This window comes from Leptopilina heterotoma, unplaced genomic scaffold, assembly GCF_015476425.1.
Source record: "Leptopilina heterotoma isolate Lh14 unplaced genomic scaffold, ASM1547642v1 Lhet_120, whole genome shotgun sequence".
Classification (NCBI taxonomy): Eukaryota; Metazoa; Arthropoda; class Insecta; order Hymenoptera; family Figitidae; genus Leptopilina; species Leptopilina heterotoma.
The window spans coordinates 1,890,527-1,913,582 of NW_025110838.1; the positions used below are offsets into that span (position 1 = coordinate 1,890,527).

At 23.6% G+C, this 23,056-nt stretch overlaps 1 protein-coding gene across 2 annotated transcripts in view; it reads right to left on the minus strand.

The window, feature by feature from the left end:
- Window positions 1-23,056, minus strand: part of LOC122510302 (protein rhomboid-like) — a 193,524-nt gene that overhangs the window by 61,718 nt on the left and 108,750 nt on the right. For both annotated transcript variants that reach the window (XR_006302430.1, XM_043624841.1), the window contains exon 4: window positions 15,448-15,560. Coding sequence is in view for 1 of the 2 variants with exons in the window: in XM_043624841.1 (XP_043480776.1) it covers window positions 15,448-15,560 (113 nt within the window). In the remaining variant the exon portion in view is untranslated. The remainder of the gene's footprint in view (window positions 1-15,447; window positions 15,561-23,056) is intronic.

Consider the following 23,056-nt stretch of genomic DNA (forward strand, 5'->3'; position numbering starts at 1 on the left):
TATTAAATTAAACAATATATTATAAATAGAAATAAAATTAACAAAATTAATAATAAAATTAAAACAAAATTAAATTAATATTTTTGAAAATTATAAATAACATTTGAAACCAATGAAATTTAAATTAATTCGATATTTTTATAAGATTTTTTTTCATTTTTTCTACTATTTGAATAAAATTATAAATAAAATTTACAGTGAAGATTAAATTAATAATTGAATGTGGAAATTAAATTTTCATTTTCATTCGATTTCCTATATTTAAAAATTCCTCTTGATAGTTTGCTATAGAATTTCTAATGATTTGACATTGCGATTCAAATAGTTGTGGTAACGTTCAATATTTTGAGATCAGAGAAGATATCTCATACAGATAAGCAATGCACTTGGAATTAGTGTATAGCTCAAAGGAACTCAGTCCTTTGATTTTGTAGCTCGAATCTCTGAATTAATTTAATTATGTTTACTATTTCTTCTTTCAAATAAAATTCAAATTATTCTCTATACAATTTCCATCGCTCTCACACCAATATCACAATATATAATTTTATACAAAATGTTACAAATTCCGGGACAATATTAAATATATTTGAAAGAAACTAAAAACAATTTTTTTTCATTCTTCTGTATTTAGAATTTGTTTATTTATACTTTCTATTTTTTTTTTATTTTCTACCACTTCTGTATTTTCTTTTTTTGTTTTTTTTAAAATAAAATTGTGGACTTAGGTTCTTTTTGGACCTGAGACTACAATTAACAAACAGTATTTGATTATTAATAAAATAATCTTTAAAAAAAATTGAAAATAAATTGAAAATAAATTGAAAAAAATGTTTATGAAAAAAAAATGGTAGAAATTAAAAATACGTGATTACAAACTGTAGTAAATCAATTAACGTGAATATATTAAAATATTATAACCGAGTTAAATTGCATAAGTGCAGATTTTCAATAAGTCAAATTTTATTACTGCAAAGTTCAGGACAACTAAATGAAAAGTTCACTTTGCAACTGGGACGGTACAGAACGGAATTCCCTGAGGGATGTTCTGCAGTAGATGGCAAAGATGTCAACATCGCATTAATCTCATGAAACATCATGAACAATTTTTCTATATAATATAATATTTATTATAAAGTGAAACCTGACTAAAAAAAATCAAAAATACTAAAAATTTAATTTCTATTTTCTTATTCCTTTATTTTTATTCATTTATATGTCAAAAACGGAAAATATCATGAAAAGTTTGTTAATCAATCTGTTTATAATTTAATGTTTCTCAGTCGCAGGTGAGATGTAAAACATGTGAAGTAGGCATCATCTCAATTTCAAAATTTTGCTTTTCAATTCCCATTCCCTTAATTAGCTGTTGGTTGGAGTCATTTCGTAATTCGCATGGACTGTTACGGTGCTTCCGTACTTTAAGTAATTGACTCGAAGCTAATGGATTTCGAAACGTCAAGGTTCACGTCTTGTCTCAACATCTCTCAGCCATTAGGATTTACTGTTCTTTATCTTCTCGTTCATCGCCAAGGATTTCCCTCCCCAGGTATCATAAATTCTTACCCAAACAGTAAAACATATCACTTCCGGTCGCCTCTTCTTTATATACAAGCGAGCCGAGGCAAATTGCACTCGAGATTTCAAAAAATAGGAACAATTACATAAATAAATAATATACAACTCGTTCAAAAGCCGAAAGGTATAAACTGTGTATAATAATAAATAAATAAATAAATAAATAAATAAATAAATAAATAAATAAATAAATAAATAAATAAATAAATAAATAAATAAATAAATAAATAAATAAATAAATAAATAAATAAATAAATAAATAAATAAATAAATAAATAAATAAATAAATAAATAAATAAATAAATAAATAAATAAATAAATAAATAAATAAATAAATAAATAAATAAATAAATAAATAAATAAATAAATAAATAAATAAATAATACAAATAGAAAATAAATAAAATTAGTAAAATTAATAAAATTAATAAAATTAACTATATTAATCTTCATATTCTTTCATTCATTCTGTTCGGAGTTTGAAGTTAGTTTTTGTGTATGCTTTGATTTTTTTTCTTTAAAAAACATTGTTTGACAAATCGAAAATTATTTTTTCATGATTCATAATAAAATAATATTAGAAATTAGAAAATTTAAAAAAAAATCCCCCTTTTGAAGTTCATTTATTTATGAAAATTGTAAACGCAACTCTTTTAAAATTTAATTAATTTTGAAATATTTGTGTAAAATTATTTATTTAATAATTTATATGGTGGAATTAGCTCTTAATAATGAATAAATAATTAACAATTAACTAAATCTTTCCTCCTTTGAATGAAAATTTTTATCTCACAAAGAATTAAAAAAATTAAAGGAATCAAGTACCATTGAAAAAATTCGGTTATTATTAATTGAGAGAACTTCTAAATTTTAATTTTTTGTTCTCCCTCTCTCTCTCTCTCTATAGAAAAAAAAATACAGAGTGCGATTAAATTCGAAGCATGTTAAATAACTTTTTAATAGTTAACGAATCCTCGTGCGACCATTCTCATTATACTGCGAGAACAGCAAGGACTAATGAGTTTTGTTTCAACGCAACTTTTAACGATTTCGTTTTTCCCTTGAAAAACTTTCAAACATTTTAAATACATTGTCGATTAATGTATATATGTATATTTTTTTCCGGGGCTTCTCTTTTCGTTTTACAATTTAATTTCCGTTTATTTCTGTCAAATATATACATATATATATATGCGTATTCACTGAACTGAATTTTTTTTTCCACGTAGGGTATTATATTCTTTTCTCCGCAAATAATTTCACGATTTAAATTTTAATTTCACGATATGAATATTAATATTTGCAATTCTTATTATTTTAATTTATTACTATAGTAATTAATAAAATATAATTACTAATTAAATTTTAATTCATTTTTTTTAATAATTTTATTTTAATTTAATTAATTTAATTGTAGACGAGATCAAAAACCGCGCGTTTGTCACGTCAACTTCAGTTTATTAATAATTAGGAAAATAATTATTAATATTATTCATATTATTATTTTGTTTGCAAAATAAATAAATAAAAATAAAATAATTATTACGTATTATTATAATTATAATAATAATAATAATAATTATAATAATAATAATAATAATTATTATTATTGTTGTTGTCATGGATTCTGTTGTTGTTATTACTGTTGTTTTTATTTATCCTTAAGTAATTATTTATCAACTGGCGAAAATTAAAGTAAATACGTATTTTATCGCTGGAACAGGTGTGGGAAAAAATTTGCAATAAACTCAAGCTGACGAGACGATCGCACGGTTTTTGATCTCGTTTATAATTGATGACGAAATGATTTCTCAGAATGAGAAAATCGTGATTAACTGGTCCGTGAACCGAGTCGAGATGCACTTGTATATATATATTTGTAATTATCAAGGCTGTCTTTTTTTTTGGCATCCGCTAAAGAGGCAGTAAAAAAAATCAAGGCCACGTTTTTCATCTTATTGACGCAATTTAATAGAACTTTCTTGAAAATAGAGACAAAAAATAGCCAAAATAATATAAAAATCAATATCAAATTTTTATTATATTTTTCCAAACTAAAAAAGGAATATAATTTTATTTTTAAATAAAGATAAAATAAAAAAAATTTTTTTTTTTAATAAAAAAACAAAAAGTTATTTTGAACTCGACAGAAGACATTGAAAGACTTCCAAAAAGAATGACAGAGGGTGAAATTCCAAAAAAAAAAAAAAAAAAAAAATGAGAAATTAAAGAAATAAAGTGTAATTTTCTCGATGTGTCGCGAGAACGGTGGCGTTGACTGATTTTCGATTTGAACTTGAGACGAGAGGAGAGTTAATTTGAAAGACTGGGAATTTCGAAGGACGCTGTTAAAGGCGAAAAGGAAAGGCGAGGAAAGATAAGAAGTAAAGATAGATTGGCAGGTGAAGTACCCACGATGCAACAGCAACGTTCTCGAAACGCGCGCGAGTATACGAGTTTGGCGCATGAGGTTATTCGCAATTTTCCTCGGCTTTATGCGGGTCAGGCAGAAAGAAGATAAGAAGCCGACCAAATAGACGTTTCTATCGTTTGGACGCGTTCAATATTGTCCTTTCGATTCGTATTGTGCAATTCTGTATTTATTCTACCTATATATTTTTTTTTCGTAATAATAGTACAACGACCTTAAATTAGAAAAAAGAAGTGTCCCTTTTGTTTAGAAAAAAATTATTGAAAAATTTAAAATTTAAATATTCAAAATAATTAATAAAAATACCTGTTAAAAAAATAATTTTCTCTTTAAAATTTTACAAAAATGTATTATTTTTTAAAAATTATAATTTTTCGAAATAAAATTTCTCGAAACTATGATTATTCTTTATACTTATGATTGATAGAATAACTTTATTTGAAGTTTATTTTTTAAATAAATAATGTAAATGTATTAATAATGTAAAAAATGTAAAAATAAAATAATTTACCTAATAATAATGTAAATGCGATAATTTAATAAGAATTATAATCTAATAACAATTAGGAAATACAGTAAAATTAATTTCAATCTTATTTACAGTAATGAAAAATAATTAATAATAATAATTAACATCTGTTTGTAAATTGACATTTTTTATTTAAAGAAAAAAATTCTTTGCTTTCTTGCAAGTCAAGAGGGGAAATTTTATTTGTATATAAAAAGTGTTTATCAACTTTTAAACATCATCTGGAGTCAATTATTTAGGTAAAATTCAACAAGTGGTTGAACTCTCAATTAAAATCTCATTTGGGAAGTTAACTTTCTGTGACATTAGAAGCCCTTGAATCAGACATTATATTACCTCTATACGAAGATAGCATCGACGTCGATTGTTAAAAAAATTTCTTTTCTCATAACAAAAAAAAAAAATTATTCTTTTTTTGACACTGACAAATAATTTTCTTAACTTTATAAAAAAAAATCGTAGAAAATAAATTCGTAATCTCTAGAAATTTAAATTTATTAAGCAAAAAAATAAGTAAAAATAAAAACATAAATAAATTAATAATTAATAAAATTGAAATAAATAAAAAAAGGAAAAATATGTGAAACAAATAAATAATTTTACTCCATTATTAATAACAAAAAAATTTTATTATCTGAAAAAAAAATAAACTTCGATTTGGGAGGTCCCGTTTATTGTAAACGTGTATTTGAGTTAAATTTGGTTTTGCTTTTTTTCTCTCCTTAAATCGTCTGTACACGGTTTTCAGTGTCACTTTAATAAAAAAAGAGGGAAAAAAAGCCGAAAAGTTATATCGGTTGTTTTAAATAAGCGATTCGCGCGTATCGAAAGAGTGTTGAGAAAAAAATTTTTAGCGATTCATCGATTGCCTTTCACACCTTTTGCGATTTAGTGTTCGCTGGGGGGCGAGGGGTGGTGGTGGAGGAGGAAAAAAAATTGTGTTTTTTAACTGTATCTCCTTCCTGTCATGGTATCAAACAGATAAAAAGAGCGCGCGGTAACTTTAACAAGAATTGTATACAAAAAAACTTTCCAAAAATGACACTAAATCGCTGTAAACGAAGGAAATAAAAATTCTCCTCGTGAAAAATTGATTCCATGTTTCGATTCACTTTCATGTTCTTTATTATTTCAAAAAAAAGGAAGAAAAAAAACGAGGAAAAAAAAATTACCAGATGGTTGAAAATAAAATAACTTTGATATACGAATATTTGAAAATAAAATGTGACAAAATGATGGGTATCAAAATTATGATTATAATTATAAATTAAGACTCATAATAATAATTAAATTTAATTAATTAATTTACTATTACTTTAACTGATAATAACTATTAGAAATAGTTGAATTTAAATTAGTAAAAGTTTTAAGTAATTTCGAGTTCACTAATTTTATAATTAGTGGCTGACTTTTACTTTTGAATTAGTAAATATTACTAATAAATTAGTAGAAATTGATAGTTTTTTAATTACCTAGTAAATTTTACTAATTTTACTAATTTTTTAGTAAATTTTACTAATAAGTTAGTATAAATTACTATTTATTAGTATAATTTCTTAATTCAAAAGCAAAATTTGAATTATTGGCTAACTTTTGCTTTTGATTTAGTAAATTTTACAAATAAATAGTAATTTCTACTAACTTTTTAGTAAAACTTACTGAAAAATTAGTAAAATTTACTAATTAAAAAAAGTTATTTCTACTAAACTTTTTAGTAAAATTTACTGAATAATTAGTTAAATTTACTAATTAAAAATAGTAATTTCTACAAATTTATTAGTAATATTTACTAAAAAAAATTAGTAAAATTTACTAATTAAAAATAGTTATTGCTACTAAATTTTTTAATAAATTTACTGAATAATTAGTTAAATTTACTAACTAAAAATAGTAATTTCTACAAATTTATTAGTAATATTTACTAAAAAAAATTAGTAAAATTTACTCATTAAAAATAGTTATTGCTACTAAATTTTTTAATAAATTTATTTAATAATTAGTTAAATTTACTAAATAAAAATAGTAATTTCTACAAATTTATTAGTAATATTTACTAAAAAAAATTAGTAAAATTTACTAATTAAAAATAGTTATTGCTACTAAATTTTTTAGTAAATTTACTGAATAATTAGTTAAATTTACTAATTAAAAATAGTAATTTCTACAAATTTATTAGTAATATTTTCTAAAAAAATTATTAAAATTTACTAATTGAAAAAAATTGTAATTTCTACTAATTTACTATTAATATTTACTTATTCAAATTAGTAAAATTTTTACCAATTACAATTTAGAAAGTAAATTAATGAAAATTTAATTGATAAAAATTATTAATATATTAATGATTGAAAATAGTAAAAAATAAGTACACTGTAAAAAAAGGGAGTTAAATTTTAACTCCCCCGGGGGGTCTATAAAAGTCGCACCCATTGGGGAGTTAATGCCAGGGGAGTTTAATAAAGAGAGTTAAAATTTCACACCCAAATGCTAACTCCCCAAGGAAAAAATAACTCGCGCGGGTGTTGAATGAAGGGAGTTAGAAATTAACTCTCTTTTGGAGTTGATTTTTAACTCGAAAAATTTCACTCCTAACTCCCGAGTCCGTTAACTCCCTAAATTTTTTACAGTGTAAGAAAGTAAAAAAAAAATTTGAAAATATCAACAATTGAAGAAATAAATAATTGAAAATATCAAAAATTAAGGTAAAAAATAATTGAATATTGAGATTAATTTAACTAATTGCGTGCAACTTACAAATATAAGAGGAAATTAATATTATGCATCTGGCTTTTATCTCTTTGACAATTTACGGTAAAATCTGGGAATAAAAATGAAATGAAAATGGAAACTGCGTTTTCGAGTTATATATTACATATTTCATTCCTTTGTCGTATGTACGTTTCGGTAACTCAAGGTAGAATGAGAAAAAGAAGAGAATGAAAATTGAACATACGGTTAGTTGACGAGTGTGTACTTAAGTGCATGAGCAATGCACTTCTTGGAGGAAAGATATATAAAAGAGGAAGTAAAATTTCTCGGTTTCTTCCTTCTTCCTCGTTTGTTAGTTGTGTCCCCTATAACGAGGTCTCATTATAAAAAAGCAAACAGTATAATAATAATAGTAATAATAATAATAATAATAATTGTAAGTCAACCGCACAATGAAAAGGAAAAATAATTGTAATATTTTTACTAACTTTGAGTATTGTATCAACTTTTTTTTTAAATGGTTCAAAATTATTCGAAACATTCTTTCTAATAACATTTTTCTATTTTCAAATTTTTCCATTTTCAAATTTTTCTGTTTACTACTTTTTCTTTTTCTATTTTTCCATTTTCAAATTATTCCAGCTCTCTATTTTTCTATTTAAAAAAAAATTTATTTTATTTGAGTTATTACACTGAAAAAAAAAAATATTTTTGATTCAAATAACCGATTACTCGACTATTATCAATTAAATATTTACTTGAATCAAAGAATTTTTATTTGAAGGAATTTTAATTTGATTCAATTAAATTGCATTTGGTTCAAATACTGAAATTGTTGGTTTAAATCTCGGTTTAAATATCAAATTGATTTGAATAAAAATTATTTGATTCAAGTAAATATTTATTTGATAACAGACAAGTAATCTGTTACTTGAATCAAATAAATTTTTTCTTCTGGAAATTTCTCTAATTTAATTCATAAAAGTTTAAAATTGCATTTTTTCTTTGAAAATTCATCTTGCACTGTAAATTATACCCTTGGGTAAAATACGAAAAAAGAAGAAAATTTGAAATAATTTTTCTATTTTAAACATAGATTTAGAGAATTATTTTCGTATATTCGTGAGCGCAGGAAAATGTGTGATTTATTTGTGAATTTTTTCGTGACTGATGGAAAATAGTATCTTTTTTTCTGTCTGTAAATTTTTGTAACTCACAGTGTGTGAATAGCGTATAACGTTTATACGCTAGAAAAATATTCCCCCCCCCCCAACAACTTGAAATCTCGTTTCGATTGCGTATCTGCACAATCTGAATTGAGTTATGATCTCAAAATTTATATATCGAAACTAGGGGATTGTATACAGTATAAAAAACGAATTTTTTAATACAGAAAAAAAAATCCATAGAGACAAGTATTTAAATTGCAAAAAAAATAAATAAATAAAATGAGGACAAGTAACAAATTCACAAAGTTTGAAAAAAAATGTAACAATTTTAATTATCTCCGCAAAATACATAGCATGTATTGAAATTAACCCCCGCAAAAAAAATTGATTAGTTTTCGTGAATTAGATTTTTTTTTGAATGTTTCGCATCAACAATAAAATTATTAGAGCGTACTGGTTTTCAGTGGAAATCACATAAAGCATATTACGGGACTCGACGATTTGGAAATCTCGGAACTTTCGACACAACCGTAGTGCAGCGAACCAAGGAAGTAACGCACTTTCCACACGGGCGACTGCGCTGACAAGAAATTTTGCAAATTCATTGCAGTATATAATACAATTTTCATTCATTGTTCCTCTCTTTCTCCCTCTCTCATACTCTCGCGCTCTAAACATATATAATTCAAATTAGTTAACCCTTTTATACCATCAACGATAATGATATTTCTTCATCTGACAACTATATACTCGAAAATTCTTCTCTTTTACCGAGTGAAAGCCCTTTGAGTGTTATTTTTATTTTAATGCAGTTAAACTTCTCGTACAATTGAAATTAAGGTGTTTTTGTAATATTAATTATTCATGTTAATTATGCATTAATAATTCTTAGATAAAAATTAAAAATTATCAGTTGGATTAATAATTATTATCAGTTGATAATTAAGTGATTATTAATTATTGGCGGATAATTATTTGTTGCTGTAATCATTGAGATTTTTAATTATTTGTTACTTCAATTATTAATATTTCTAATTATAAATATTTTCAATTATTTGTTACTTCAATTATTATTTTCAATTATTCGCTACTTCAGTTATAAATATTTTCAATTATTTGTTAATTTAATTATTAATAATAAAAATAATATTTTGAACTAATTTCTGACTCAATTATTAATATTTTCAATTATCATTTTTAATTATTTTCTACTTCAAATTATTGATATTTTTCAATTATTTTCTGCCTCGATTATTAATATTTTAAATTACTTTTTACTTTAATTATATTATTATTTTGAATTTGAATTATTTGCTTGACTAACTATTGATATTTTAAATTATTTATTATTACTAAATACTAATATTAATATTTTCTATTATTTGTAATTATAAAGAAGGAAATTTTCTATTATCGGATATCTTGATTCATGAGTAATAGTTAATTAACGATATTTTCAATGACTAATAACTGAAAGTAATAATAAATTAACCTTAAATTAATTAATCAATATTGAATTAACTTACTATTAATAGATCAATTAATAATTATTAAATTAACATTGATAATTGGTTTCTTCAATTAATTTAAGTAATTGATTATTTTAAAACTATTATTACAAAAATTTATAAATATTCATAATTGGTGGTAAAATTTAGTTTAATTTAATTGAAATTAAATTAAATTTATCAAAATTAATTAGAATTAATTTAAATTCATAATTAAAATAGTTTCAATCTTTTGTTTCTTCAAACAATTTCGGTGACTGAAACTGTAATTAATGATATTTTTAATTACTGGTATAATTAAATTTTAAAAATTAATACACCATAAATCAAATTCGACAAAATTGATTCGAGTTGATTCAAATTAATTTAAATTAATTATTTAAATTAAATACACAATCGATGTTTAGATTTTTTAAACAATATTATAGTTATTAAAGCTTTCATTAATGATATTTTAAATTAATAGTAAAATTTAATTCTTGAAATTAATTATAATTAATTCAGATTAATACAAAGTAATTCGAATTGACTACAATTAACTTTAATGAATTCAAATTTATTGCAATTAAGTCCAACAAATTCGAATGAATTCCAATTAATTAAAATTAATTCGCATTAATTTTAATGAATTCAAATTAATTTTAATAAATTTTAATTAATTTCAATGAATTTGAATTAATTTCAATAAATTTGAATTAATTTCAATAAATTTAAATTAATTTCAATGAATTCGAATTAATTCCAATTAATTGCAAAGAATTCGAATTTATTCCAATTAAGTCCAACAAATTCGAATGAATTCCAATTAATTGACATTAATTCGCATTAATTTTAATGAATTCAAATTAATTTCAATAAATTTTAATTAATTTCAATGAATTCGAATTACCTCGAAATTATTTTAAATTATTCCAATTAATTGAAATTAATTCCAGTTAATTTCGATTAATTGTGCAAATTAAAGATAATTTTGTTTATTTTATTTTCAAATAATTCCAGTGATTAAATCTTTCAATAATGATATTTATAATAACTGGTAAAATGTAATTACTATTATAAGAAGTGAAACATCTCAAATTTATTCGAGTGAATTCAATTTTATTCAATTTAATTCCAATTAATTTAAATCAATAATTAAAGTAAAAGGCTGTTTTGATTTAATTGCTTTCTTACCATCTTTAAATAATTCCTATGATTGAAACTTTAATTAATAGTATTTATGTTTACTGTAAAAATTTAATTATTGAAAATAATTCAAATTCACTCAAATTAATTCAAAATAATTCAATTTAATTATTTTAAAACTAATGATTGAAATTACTCTAGTAACTTGAATTTTCAAAACCATTTCTAAAAGGTTTTTAAACCTTTTTCATTAACAAAGTAACTCCAAATAATACTTTTCAGTAATTTTAATAATTCCATTGTCACCAATTTTCATTCTCCAGAAAAAAAAGAACACAATTATTATTTTGAAACAATTTTTTCAAATTAATTAATGAATTTTTTTTTTTTTTTTTTCTATATAACAGAATCAGAATGAAATTTTACCAAAATCTAATTCAAGGTTTGGAAATTAGTTTAAGATGCGGGAGTGATTCAGTTGACAAATATAAATTACAGAAATCTGCTCATCATTGTAAATGAATGACAAAGAGGGACGTAGGTAGAATGCACAACTAGGTTGCGGCTATCGTTGTAAAGTTAGTGGCAGCGAATAGCGAGAGTGAGGGAGAGAGAAAGAGACTGATACGACATGCAAATACAAGCATAATTGCCACTGTCACGCAATCGGTACTCGTTGTTGTTGTTGTCGTGACGGAATAACGTGCTAACAAGATGCGAAGAGAAAGGGTTTTAACCAAATGGATGGTCGGCCAATGTCGGACGGATGGATGAACAAACGGAATCTTGACAGACTGCGGAAAATGTTAAGGCACTTTATATCGTGACCAATGTTCAGCTTCCGACATTAAACAACGTCCGGCAATCTGAAATTCTATTTTCAAAACCAAAATACAAAAAAACAGAAATTGATAATACCAAAAATATTATTAAAATTGGCACAAACGTTGATGCGAAAATAATACGAAAATTGGTGCAACTATGAAATAAAAATTGATACTAAAATAGTACAAAAGTTGATCCAAAAATAGTACAAAAGTTGAATCAAAAATGGTACATAAATTTATACAGAAATTGGTTCAAAAATTGATTCAAAAAGAGTGCGAAAATTGATACAAAAATTGATTCAAAAATTGGACAAAGATTGGTAAAAAAGTAGATCGACAAACAGTACACAAAATTATACAGAAATTGGTTCAAAAGTTGCTTTAATAACAATTGTTATTGATGCAATTTTTGAACCAATTTCTGTATCCTTAAACAGTACACAAATATTTATCCAGAAATTGGTACTGTTTATTGGTACTGTTTATGGATCTACGATAATTAATAGAAAATAGAAAAATTAATACAAAAATATTACAAAAGCAACTTCAAAAATAATACGAGAATTGATAAAAAAAATAGTACAAAAATTGGTACAAAAATAGTTCCAAAATTCGTTCAAAAATAGTACAAAAGTTGGTTCAAAAATAGTTCCAAAAGTTGATTCAAAAATAGTTCCAAAATTGTTACAAAACTAGATAAAAAAATCTATCAAATTTCATTAAAGTTTAGTTTCAAAAAGAAGAGAACCATTAAAACAGCAAAATTGAAAGCAATACAGAAAAAAAAACAAAGTCAAATAAAACACTAGCATGACACCTCGAAAACGTCAAAACATCAAAGGCTCTACGAGTCCAAATAACAATTTCGCAGGGTTGCACAGAAGAGTGTGATTCGTATTCAGAAAAAAATTTTTTCAGAAACTTGCGAGAATGAAAAGTTTTGTTGCTTTTGTGTATATATAGAAGCTCATAGAATGAAAAAACACATGAATTCCTTTTTTTCGAAAAAAAAAAAACAGTACTCGGTCATTAAGAGTGGCACTTTGTAAACGCTCGGATGAATCTTTTTACGAGGTATTCCTCTTGTTTCTGTTCAAACTAAAAATTTACGTATACACATTCGCTTGACCCAGTTAGCATAGATATATATGTATATATATATATTGCAATATAGTGACGCTAGCTGATACGCTACTTACCACAAAATAACATTATAAATGGAATGAGAAGAGAGAAAATGAAAACGAAAGAACGCCTTTCTTTTCTTCTCTCCTTCTCTCTTTCTCTCTCTTTCACTTATACTCTCTTTGTTAAAAATGCAAAACTCCGAACGTCTAACAAATGATTCTGATCTCATTCTCCGCTAATGAGCGCACAGATACTTTTTCTTAATTAGACTCTCAAAACTTTTCTGAAGTAACGACTTGAAAAATTTATCAAAAATCGACCAAAGAATGTCAAACTGGGACACAATATTTAAGAAACTGTGAGGGGTGAGAAATCAATTGTTGTAATAAGATTTTATAACAGTGATTCTGTATTTTCTTTACTGGCAATGTAATATTATTTAATTGCACGAAAAAAAAAATTAACTAAAGAAGAGTTTTTGATTTAAATTAATTAAAAAAATACGTAACTAGATGAGACTCTTCGGTTTGATTCTTCGCAAGAATTCAATTATTTTACTAAAATTTTTCGGAAAAATTCAATTATTTTTATGAATTGTTAAATTTTTTGCAAAAATTAAATTATTTTCAACAAAATTTTAATAAAACTTCACGAAAGAATTCAATTATTTTTTTTAATTTTAATAAATCCTTCGAAAAAATTCAATTATTTTTTTCAATAGTAAAATTTTTCCAAAATTCAATTATTTTCTAAAATTTTAATAAATCTTTCGAAACAATTCAATTATTTTCTTAAATAATAAAATCTTTGCAAAATTCAATTATTTTCTAAAATTTTAATAAATCTTTCGTAACAATTCAATTATTTTTTTAAATAATAAAATCTTTGCAAAATTCAATTATTTTCTAAAATTTTAATAAATCTTTCGTAACAATTCAATTATTTTTTTCAATAGTAACATTTTTCCAAAATTCAATTATTTTCTAAAATTTTAATAAATCTTTCGAAACAATTCAATTATTTTCTAAAATTTTAATAAATCTTTCGTAACAATTCAATTATTTTTTTCAATAGTAAAATCTTTGCAAAATTCAATTATTTTTAAAAAATTTAATAAATCTTTCGAAACAATTCAATTATTTTTTTCAATAGTAAAATTTTTCCAAAATTTAATTATTTTCTAAAATTTTAATAAATCCTTCGAAACAATTCAATTATTTTTTTCAATAGTAAAATTCTTCCAAAATTTAATTATTTTCTAAAATTTTAATAAATCCTTCGAAACAATTCAATTATTTTTTTCAATAGTAAAATTCTTCCAAAATTTAATTATTTTCTAAAATTTTAATAAATCCTTCAAAACAATTCAATTATTTTTATAAATAGTAAAATTCATTGCAAGACTTAAATTATATTTTATAAATAATAAACTTCTTAAACAGGCACGATTATTTTAAAAAGTTGAAAAAAATCTTTTGTTAAATTCAATTATTTTTACAATTTTCAATTAAAATTATTCCAAAAAAATGTATTTCTATACATTTCGTTAAAAAAATTTATTTATTTACAAAAACTCTAATAAAATTGTTTAAAAGAGTTTAATTTTTTATTAATAATTTTAATAAAATTTTAATAGTAAAATTATTAACTAAAATTATGAACAAAATCGATTATATTCAATAAATTAAAAAAATTATCTATCTATTCTTCGAAAGAATTAAATTATTTTTTATGATTTTAATAAAATTTCTTAAATGGATTTAATTATTTTCTAAAAATTTTAATAGAGTTGAATAATTAAAAGTTTTATTTCAAATATTAAGAAACACGATTATTTTAAAAACTTGAACGAATTTGTTCAAAAAATTCAATTTCTTTTAAAATTCTCAATTAAAATTATTAAAAAAAACTTCATTATTGGAAAAAAATTCTAAGAAATTGTTTAAAAGAATTTAATTATAATTTTTAAAAATTTTAATAAAATTCTTCGAAGAAATTCAATTATTCACAAATTAATCGAGTGAAGTGGGATGAAAAAGAAACTTTAACACTTTTTACGGTATAAAATCGGAATTAAAATTTTTTTTCTCCAACTGGTACTTTTTGCCCCATCTGGTGAGGAGAAAATCCACTTTGTGATTTTGGCAAAATATTATCTTATAAATTTTTGTGTTTTTATATATTTTTATGACAAATAAATAATTATGAAAGAATTTTTAGCATTTTTAATTGTATGTCTTTTTCACCCCACTCTACTCAAGATTGATTTGAAAATAAATGGAAATAAGAAAATTATTTAAAAGTGTTGAATTTTAATATTTAAATTTTTACATAATTAAATTTTAATTGCAATTATAATTTATAATAAATATATAATAAATAAATTGATTGAATGATAACCGGAAAATATTTTCAGGAGAAAAAAAATATTAAAAATAACTCACCAGCCAAGACGCCAGCCATGTAAACTGCTCCTATCCTCAAACTGCCATGGACCATTTCAAGTGGCAGTCCAACGACCAACTGTACCCCGAGGTTAAAAAGCAAATGAAGCCACCTGGAAAATGAAATTTATATTATGCATCGTGACAAAATTGACGAGACGAATTGCATTCCAAAGACCGCAATCTCGTGTCGTGTGCATATAATTCAAATGTCTGTTGTATACGTATATATATGTATATATAATATATATGGCGAAACGCGCCGCCAACAGCTTCTGATATCACAGGTGCATAATAATGGAACGCATTTGAATTATTGATGGTATGTGAAAATGAATTCAGAACGTTTCCTCAATTCTGACCTAGTTTACTGACAATATCATCTAACAAACAAAAAGAAAAACAATTTTTCATCCTCTCTTTATATTTTGACTGCAAAAAAAAAAAAAAAAAAATTTCAATCTTTCGAACAACAAATGTACTTCATTCGCTTACTTGTTTCATTTTTATTTCTACAACAGTTGTTTTATTTTACTAAAATTTTCCGAACATTTTCCATTTACTATTTTTAACTAACAACATTTTTTAATTTAAAAAAAAAATTGAAACTAAAAACTTTAACTGAAATAAAAATACTGTTAAATAATTTCTTCTTTCACCTTTAAAAATACTGTTAGTTAAAATTATATATTTATTTAAATTTATTTTACATTTTAGTTGAAACTGATTATTTATTTATTTAAATTTATTTATTTAAATTTATTTATTTAAATTTATTTATTCCCTAGCTATGTCAATTTTATTGACATCAATGTTATATGTTAATACATTTGAAAGTATTTTTGCTACTTTTTTAGCTTTTAAATTTTTAACTACAATTATGTTATTAAGCATTAATAATATTGATATTATGCAGCTATTATTATTCCATAAAAAGTAAAATTATAAATAAGATATTCTTATTAAGGTTATATCAAAGTGACATTTAAAGATGAATTTTTTCTCTAGTACAAAAAAAAGTAATAAAGTATTCAATGTTTTCAGAGTTTACTTTATGTCCTACTTATATTTTTTTTAATTAAAATTATCATTTTACTAAGTTAGTAATTTTATAAAAATAATAATAAACAAATATTATAATAAATATAATCAAAATAATAATAAATAAATATGATTAATTAATAATAAACTAATGAGCTGAGTATAAAGTACAATAACTAAAATTAAAAATTTATTTTTTTCCTCCAAACAAGAATTTAAAATTCAAAATTATTTTTCTGAGAGAAATAAGATTAACTTACAAACGAAAATCATAAAGACGAGTTGTACGTATGAGAGAAAATAAAATTACAAAAGTTTCTCTCTTTTTTAAAGAGAATAAAATTTTTTTAATGGGTTATGAAAATCAGTTTTTGAAGTAGAAGAGTGGGAGGGTAAAAAAGAAGACGAAGAAGAAGAAGAAGAAGGATGAGGATAAGAAGTGAAGAGATGCATGGCAGTTAGACAGACAGAGTTAGGAAGGAAAGGAAGCTCAAAGCTCGTAGAGAAGCTTTCACCGTGAAACGGATCGTGAATTATATATGGAGAGGGCCATAGCTTTAATTACAAACATCTCGCTAGAGCTTCATGCTCTCGCTTAGATACGGAAGGTCGCTTTCAGGGATTTAAGGTAATGTGCAGGAAGTCGTTAAGATGAAAGAAGAAAGAAGAGATTTTGTTCCATAGAGATGAGACAATTGAAGGGATGGAAAAAACATGTATTATTTACAATATTTTACGTATATACATAAAATTCCATGATATACATTTTACCCAACGTGTTTCCTTTCATTGCAATTAAAATAAAAGACTGAAGAAAATTTTTTTTTTATTTATTTATACACTCAATTGTATAATTATTAATCAAATTAATATTAAATCAATTAATTAATAATTAAAGTCAATTAATAATTTAATAAATGTAATTATTTCAATTAGGTCAATTTATACAAATTTTAAGTTCAATTTGGAATAGTTTCAAATATTTTTCAGTTGCAAGTGATTGATAGTTTGAAACGGGCGTTGGTCGAAGTCGTTAAAGCGTCTAATTCTCCAAATAAGCGCCGTGTGTTCGAATCTCCACCAAGTTTATATTTTTTCGCCTTGGATTATAGTCATACTATTAATTATTTGGGAAATCTAATTATTAGGATAGTAAATTAATTAGCATTCAAATTAATTGTAATTAATTAACAATTATGTGTTTCTTAAAAATTTTTCCCTTGTATTAAAGATGAGTGCAAAATTCTACACGTTGTTCGCTCCCTATCGCGACCTCGATTTGTGTAAAAGGGGGGAGAGAGAGAGAGAGAGATTATTAATAATTATGATTATTAATAATTTTAACTATTAATTAACAAACTTATGTTAATTAATACTAATACTAATTAATTTTGCTCTCCTAATAATTAGATTTCTAAAATAATTAATAGTTTGATTATAATTCAAGGCAAAAAAATATAAACTTCGTGGAGATTCGAACGCACGGCGCATATTTACGAATTCGGCGCTTTAACGACTTCGACCAACTCCCATTTTGTGAACTTCTATTAAAACTTGACGTAATTTTCAACTAAGAAATCATAATTAATTAAAAAATTACCAAATTCGAGGCAAATTGTCACAAAAAATAATTGCGCACCAATAAAATCAGCGTAAAGTAGAAAAAATCTAAAATATACTGTTTTTAGTTAAAAAAAATTGAAGAGATAAGAAAATATTTTTCCAACTCGTATTCAAAGATTCACGAGGTGAAAAATAACGAATGTTGTGTAAGAGCATAAAAGATCCCACCTCAACGAAATTTTTGGCTGAGCTTATGCAGCCGTTTTATCTCCAAGTCGAAAGTTTTCTACCGCAGTTTGTTTAAAATCGTGATCCTTATCCGTTATACGCTTGAGGGCGCGTAAAATTTTTGAATCCTTCTCTCTCTCTCTCCCCCCTTTTACACAAATCGAGGTCGCGATAGGGAGCGAACAACGTGTAGAATTTTGCACTCATCTTTAATACAAGGGAAAAATTTTTAAGAAACACAGAGAAACAAAAAAGAAATCTTTTTCTGTTGAAAGGAAAATTCGTTTCTTAAAAATATTTCCCCGTGAATTTCAAGAGAGGGAGAAACGATTTTTAGCTTCAAAAATTTTTTCTCCTCCATTCGAGAAAAATTTCAAAAAAGTATTTTCAACACGAGAGTAAATCTCCTTTGATGAATAGACGTTATCCTGAAATTCAGTGAATAAACTAAAAAAAAAATTTTGTTTTGTTTGAAAATCTTTTGCGGCTAGAGGTGAAAAAAAAATGTTCTGTTTAGAATTTTTGCAAAGAGAAGTACTTTCAATGAATAATAAAAAAGAAAAAAAATACGTGCTGCACTTCAACTGCGATAAAATCAGTTTTTTTACTCTCGTAGAAAAAAAAAATTTTTTTTCTATATTTTAAGGTAATGAAAAATAAAAATTCATTTAAGCTCATTTTCTTTCCGATTTCTTATAGAACTTCCTAATGAAATTTCAGTAGAATTTTTTTTTTTCATTCTTCTCCTTCTTCCTCTTTTTTTTTGTTTCTTGAAAATTTACATCTCGAGACTACTTAAAGAAAAATACTTTTACCACTCAGAAGAATAAATAATTCATAGCATGAATAAGTGGCTCCACTTTTCTTCATCGTTCGAGGCACTTTTCTTCTATATGAGACGATAAAAAAAAGGAAGACGAAAAAACGAAAGGGAAAAGAAAAAATTGTACACAGGCGACAGAATGCAATAGCTCGAATTCTAGTTTACCCTCTACGACTATACTATTTACAGATGGGGATTTCGAAGAAAAATTTATTTTTTGCCAACGAAAAAATTTGTTATTGATTTTTCCTGAATTAGAGATATACAAATTTTGATTTTTTTCTTCAAAAAAAAAAATTTTTTAATATTCTAATTCACTATAAAAATTATTATTAGATCAAAAGAAATTTTCTACTACATTTCTGAATATCGATAATATTGTAAAATTATTCGAAACATTTAATTTTTTTTTCTTTTTTGGATAAATATTTAATAATTACTATTTTTACATAAAAATTAAAATTTTTAAATTCAAAACCATCAATTTTCAAACACTTTGAAATTAGATAATCTACAAAAAATTGTAAAAGCAAAGCTACTAATATTAAATATTTTTTAAAATTTTAAGTAAAATTATTAAATTCTAATTCAAATTTTCTAAAAGTTTAATTAAAAACGTTTTGAAAATAAATTAATTATAAAAATTATAAAAGAAAATCTCCTAAAATTAAAGTATTTTCTGAATTTTTAAATATAATTATTAAATTCTAATTCAAATTTTCTAAAAGTTCAATTCAAAAATCAAAACCTTTTGAAATTCAATTGATTATAAAAATTATAAAAGAAAATCTACTAAAATTAAATTATTTTTTGAATTTTTAAATAAAATTTTCTAATAAATGAAGTAAAATTGTCAAATTCTATTTCAAATGTTCTAAAAGTTGAATTTGAAATCTATTGAATTTAAATTGATTATAAAAATTATTAAATTCTAATTGAAATTTTTCAAAAGTCTAATTTTTGAAGCCTTTTGAAATTCTAATTATAAAAATCGTAAACGCAAAGCTGCGTCAAAATAAAATTATTTTTGAAACTTTTAAGTAAAATTATTAAAGTAAAATCAAAATTATCTGAAAATTCAATTTTAAACCTTTTGAAATTCACTTATTGATAAAAATTGTAAACGCAAAGCTACCAAAATTAAATTATTTTTTGGAATATGTAAGTTAAGTTAATTACTGAATAATTTTTAAGTAATACCATTTCATGATTGTTCTTCAAGAATTAAATTATTTTAAATAAATTCAATTTCATATTACCTATTTAAATTTTAATTAATATTAATATTATTATTTATGATTTAAAAGTTTATAAGAAAAACAAACAAAAAATCGAAAAAGAATTAAATCTTTTCAATTTTTGAAAAACTCCTTTTCAAAGATATTTTCTCAGCAATTCTGGAAATTTAATACTTTTCCAGTACGTTTGATAAAATTCCTTTACTTTTTCCTGATTTTCTGACCAATTTTACTTTCCCTAATTTTTCCCTGATTTCCTTTAACTGTGGCTAGCTTTAAAAAGGAAAAAAGAAAAAAACCAAAAAAGAGAAATCGAAAAAAGGAAAAAACCGTAAAATGAAAATAAAGAAATAAAAAACAAAAAGAAAAAAACGAAAAATCGAGAAAAAGAGAAAACAAAAAATAGAAAAAAACGGAAAAAAGAAAAATCGATACCAAAAAAAAAAAGTAAATGCACTCTCGTTGAAAACGATTTGTGATTGCAATAAACACTTCCCCTCTCTCATCTATTTTCTATCTGATTTAGCGCAAACTATTAGCGATTCAATTTATCAACGTGTCGGAACTTGAAACAATGTCAAGCGTAGAAAAACGAGTTGGTAATATTCTCTCTCTTGATGTGCGTGTGGCGCAATGCAAATGCAGCCCTGAGAAAATGGCTAAGTAAACTGGTCTAGGAAATAGTCAATTTGCATTGCCTGTCAATATGCGTCGAGGCCAGGGGCAATGATTTCCTGTGTCGGTGTGTCTATATGTGTACGAGCTTTAAAACTCTGCAAAAGGTACTGCCTTCATGTCATATGCATTGTCCTGACTTGGAAAAATTTTTTTCCCTCTTTTTTTTTTTTTTTTTTTTTTTGTTAAATATATTCTACATGAACAATTTCAAATCAAAGTTTTTCTTAGAATTAAAATAAAAAAAAAAAACAAGAGAAATAAAAGGAAAGAAAAAAATTGTGCTTTGCAAGTTATTGCATGACTGACATTTGCAAAGTTAAATATTTATTTCAGTTTTTCTTTGTACGATTTATTGAAAAAGTTATTTGACTATTTATTTTTGTAATTAGATTATAATAAAAATAATAATATTATTAAAATAAAGATTAACCTTAACTTTATAATAATAATACCTAGCTTCTGTTAATTTATTAGAATAATAATAATAATTATTATTATTATAAAATATAAAGCAATTTATTAATTATTATAAAACGAGCAAAAACATCCATAATCCCCGAAAAAAATAAAAATCTAGTTATTTGATTGATGAGAGAAGGAATTTTTCTTGGTTCTTTTTTATTTATTATAAAGGAATATTTATTTATTATTATCAAAAGAAAAGTAGAAAAAATTCTAGTCCCGAAAGAGAATCTATTGTCAGTAAAAAATAAAAATATTATTAGATTGATGTGAGAAAGATTTTTTTTTTATTTATTCTACAGCAATTTATTTATTATTATAGAAAAAAGTAAAAAAAAATTCTATTTCCCGAAAGAGAATCTATTGTCAGTAAGAAATAAAAATATTATGAGTTTGATGTGAGAAGGAATTTTATTTTTTTTATTTTTTATTCTAAAGCAATTTATTTATTATTAAAAAAAAGTAAAAAAACAATTCTATTCCCCGAAAGGGAAGAAAGAAGTAAGAAATAAAAATCAAGTTATTAGATTGATTAGAAGGAATTTTGTTGGTTTTTTTCTCTTTTGGGAGACGATTTTTCTCTCTCTGGATATAAATAAAAAAGTGAAATGAAATTGAACTTCTTGAGATTATAGACCCCACATTATGCGATGAAGGAGCGATTAGACTCTTCTTATTATATATAGATATATAGTCGAGCTTGGGCTTAATCTTGATTTCCAAAGGATCAATATGACATGAAGATAAATGGAATTGATAATCAACAAACTACAAAACGGGAATCTTCTGCATTTATCCGATGAGTATCACGCTATGTTACATTTGAAAAGTATCAATTTTCCTCTAACAAAAAAAAACAAACAAAAATTATATTCCTTATGAATGAATTATTAACTCCTTTACTTTAATTATTATTTCCTCTTTTTAGTTTCGTATTTCGAGTTTCAAATTTGTGTAAAAATTTTCATCGAGATTCGTTCGCTTTTCAATTGATAGACATTTTGTATTTTATTTTTGACTCGATTTTTGATTAAAGTTTCCCATCGAGCAATAGATGAAAGCTTTTTTTTGACAAAAAAGTAAATCGAAAAAAGAAGCAAAAAATAAGAAAGGAAAAGACTTTAAGATAATTTCTCCAATATTTTTGAATTTTCAGAAAATTACCCAAAAAAAGATTGCTTCCAAAATAATGTATAAAGAAAACGAATTTTCAAAAATTTCCCCCAAAAAAAAATTGCTCCACAAAAAAAAGAAAACGAATTTTAAGAAAATTTCCCAAAAAAATTGCTTCTCAAAAAGGTAATAAGAAAAAAGAAGCAAAAAAAGCAAAAAGAAAACACTTCAAGTCAATTTTCAAAAAATTTCCAAAAAAATTGCTTCACAAAAAAAGGAAAAAGAAAAAAGAAGCAAAAAAGGGAAAAAGAAAACGAATTTTCAAAAAATTCCCAAAAAAAATTGCTCCACAAAAAAAGAAAAATGGAAAAAAAGAAGCAAAAAAGGGAAAAAGAAAACGAATTTTTAGAAAATTCCCCGAAAAAATTGCTTCTCAAGAAGGAAAAAAGAAAAAAGAAGTAAA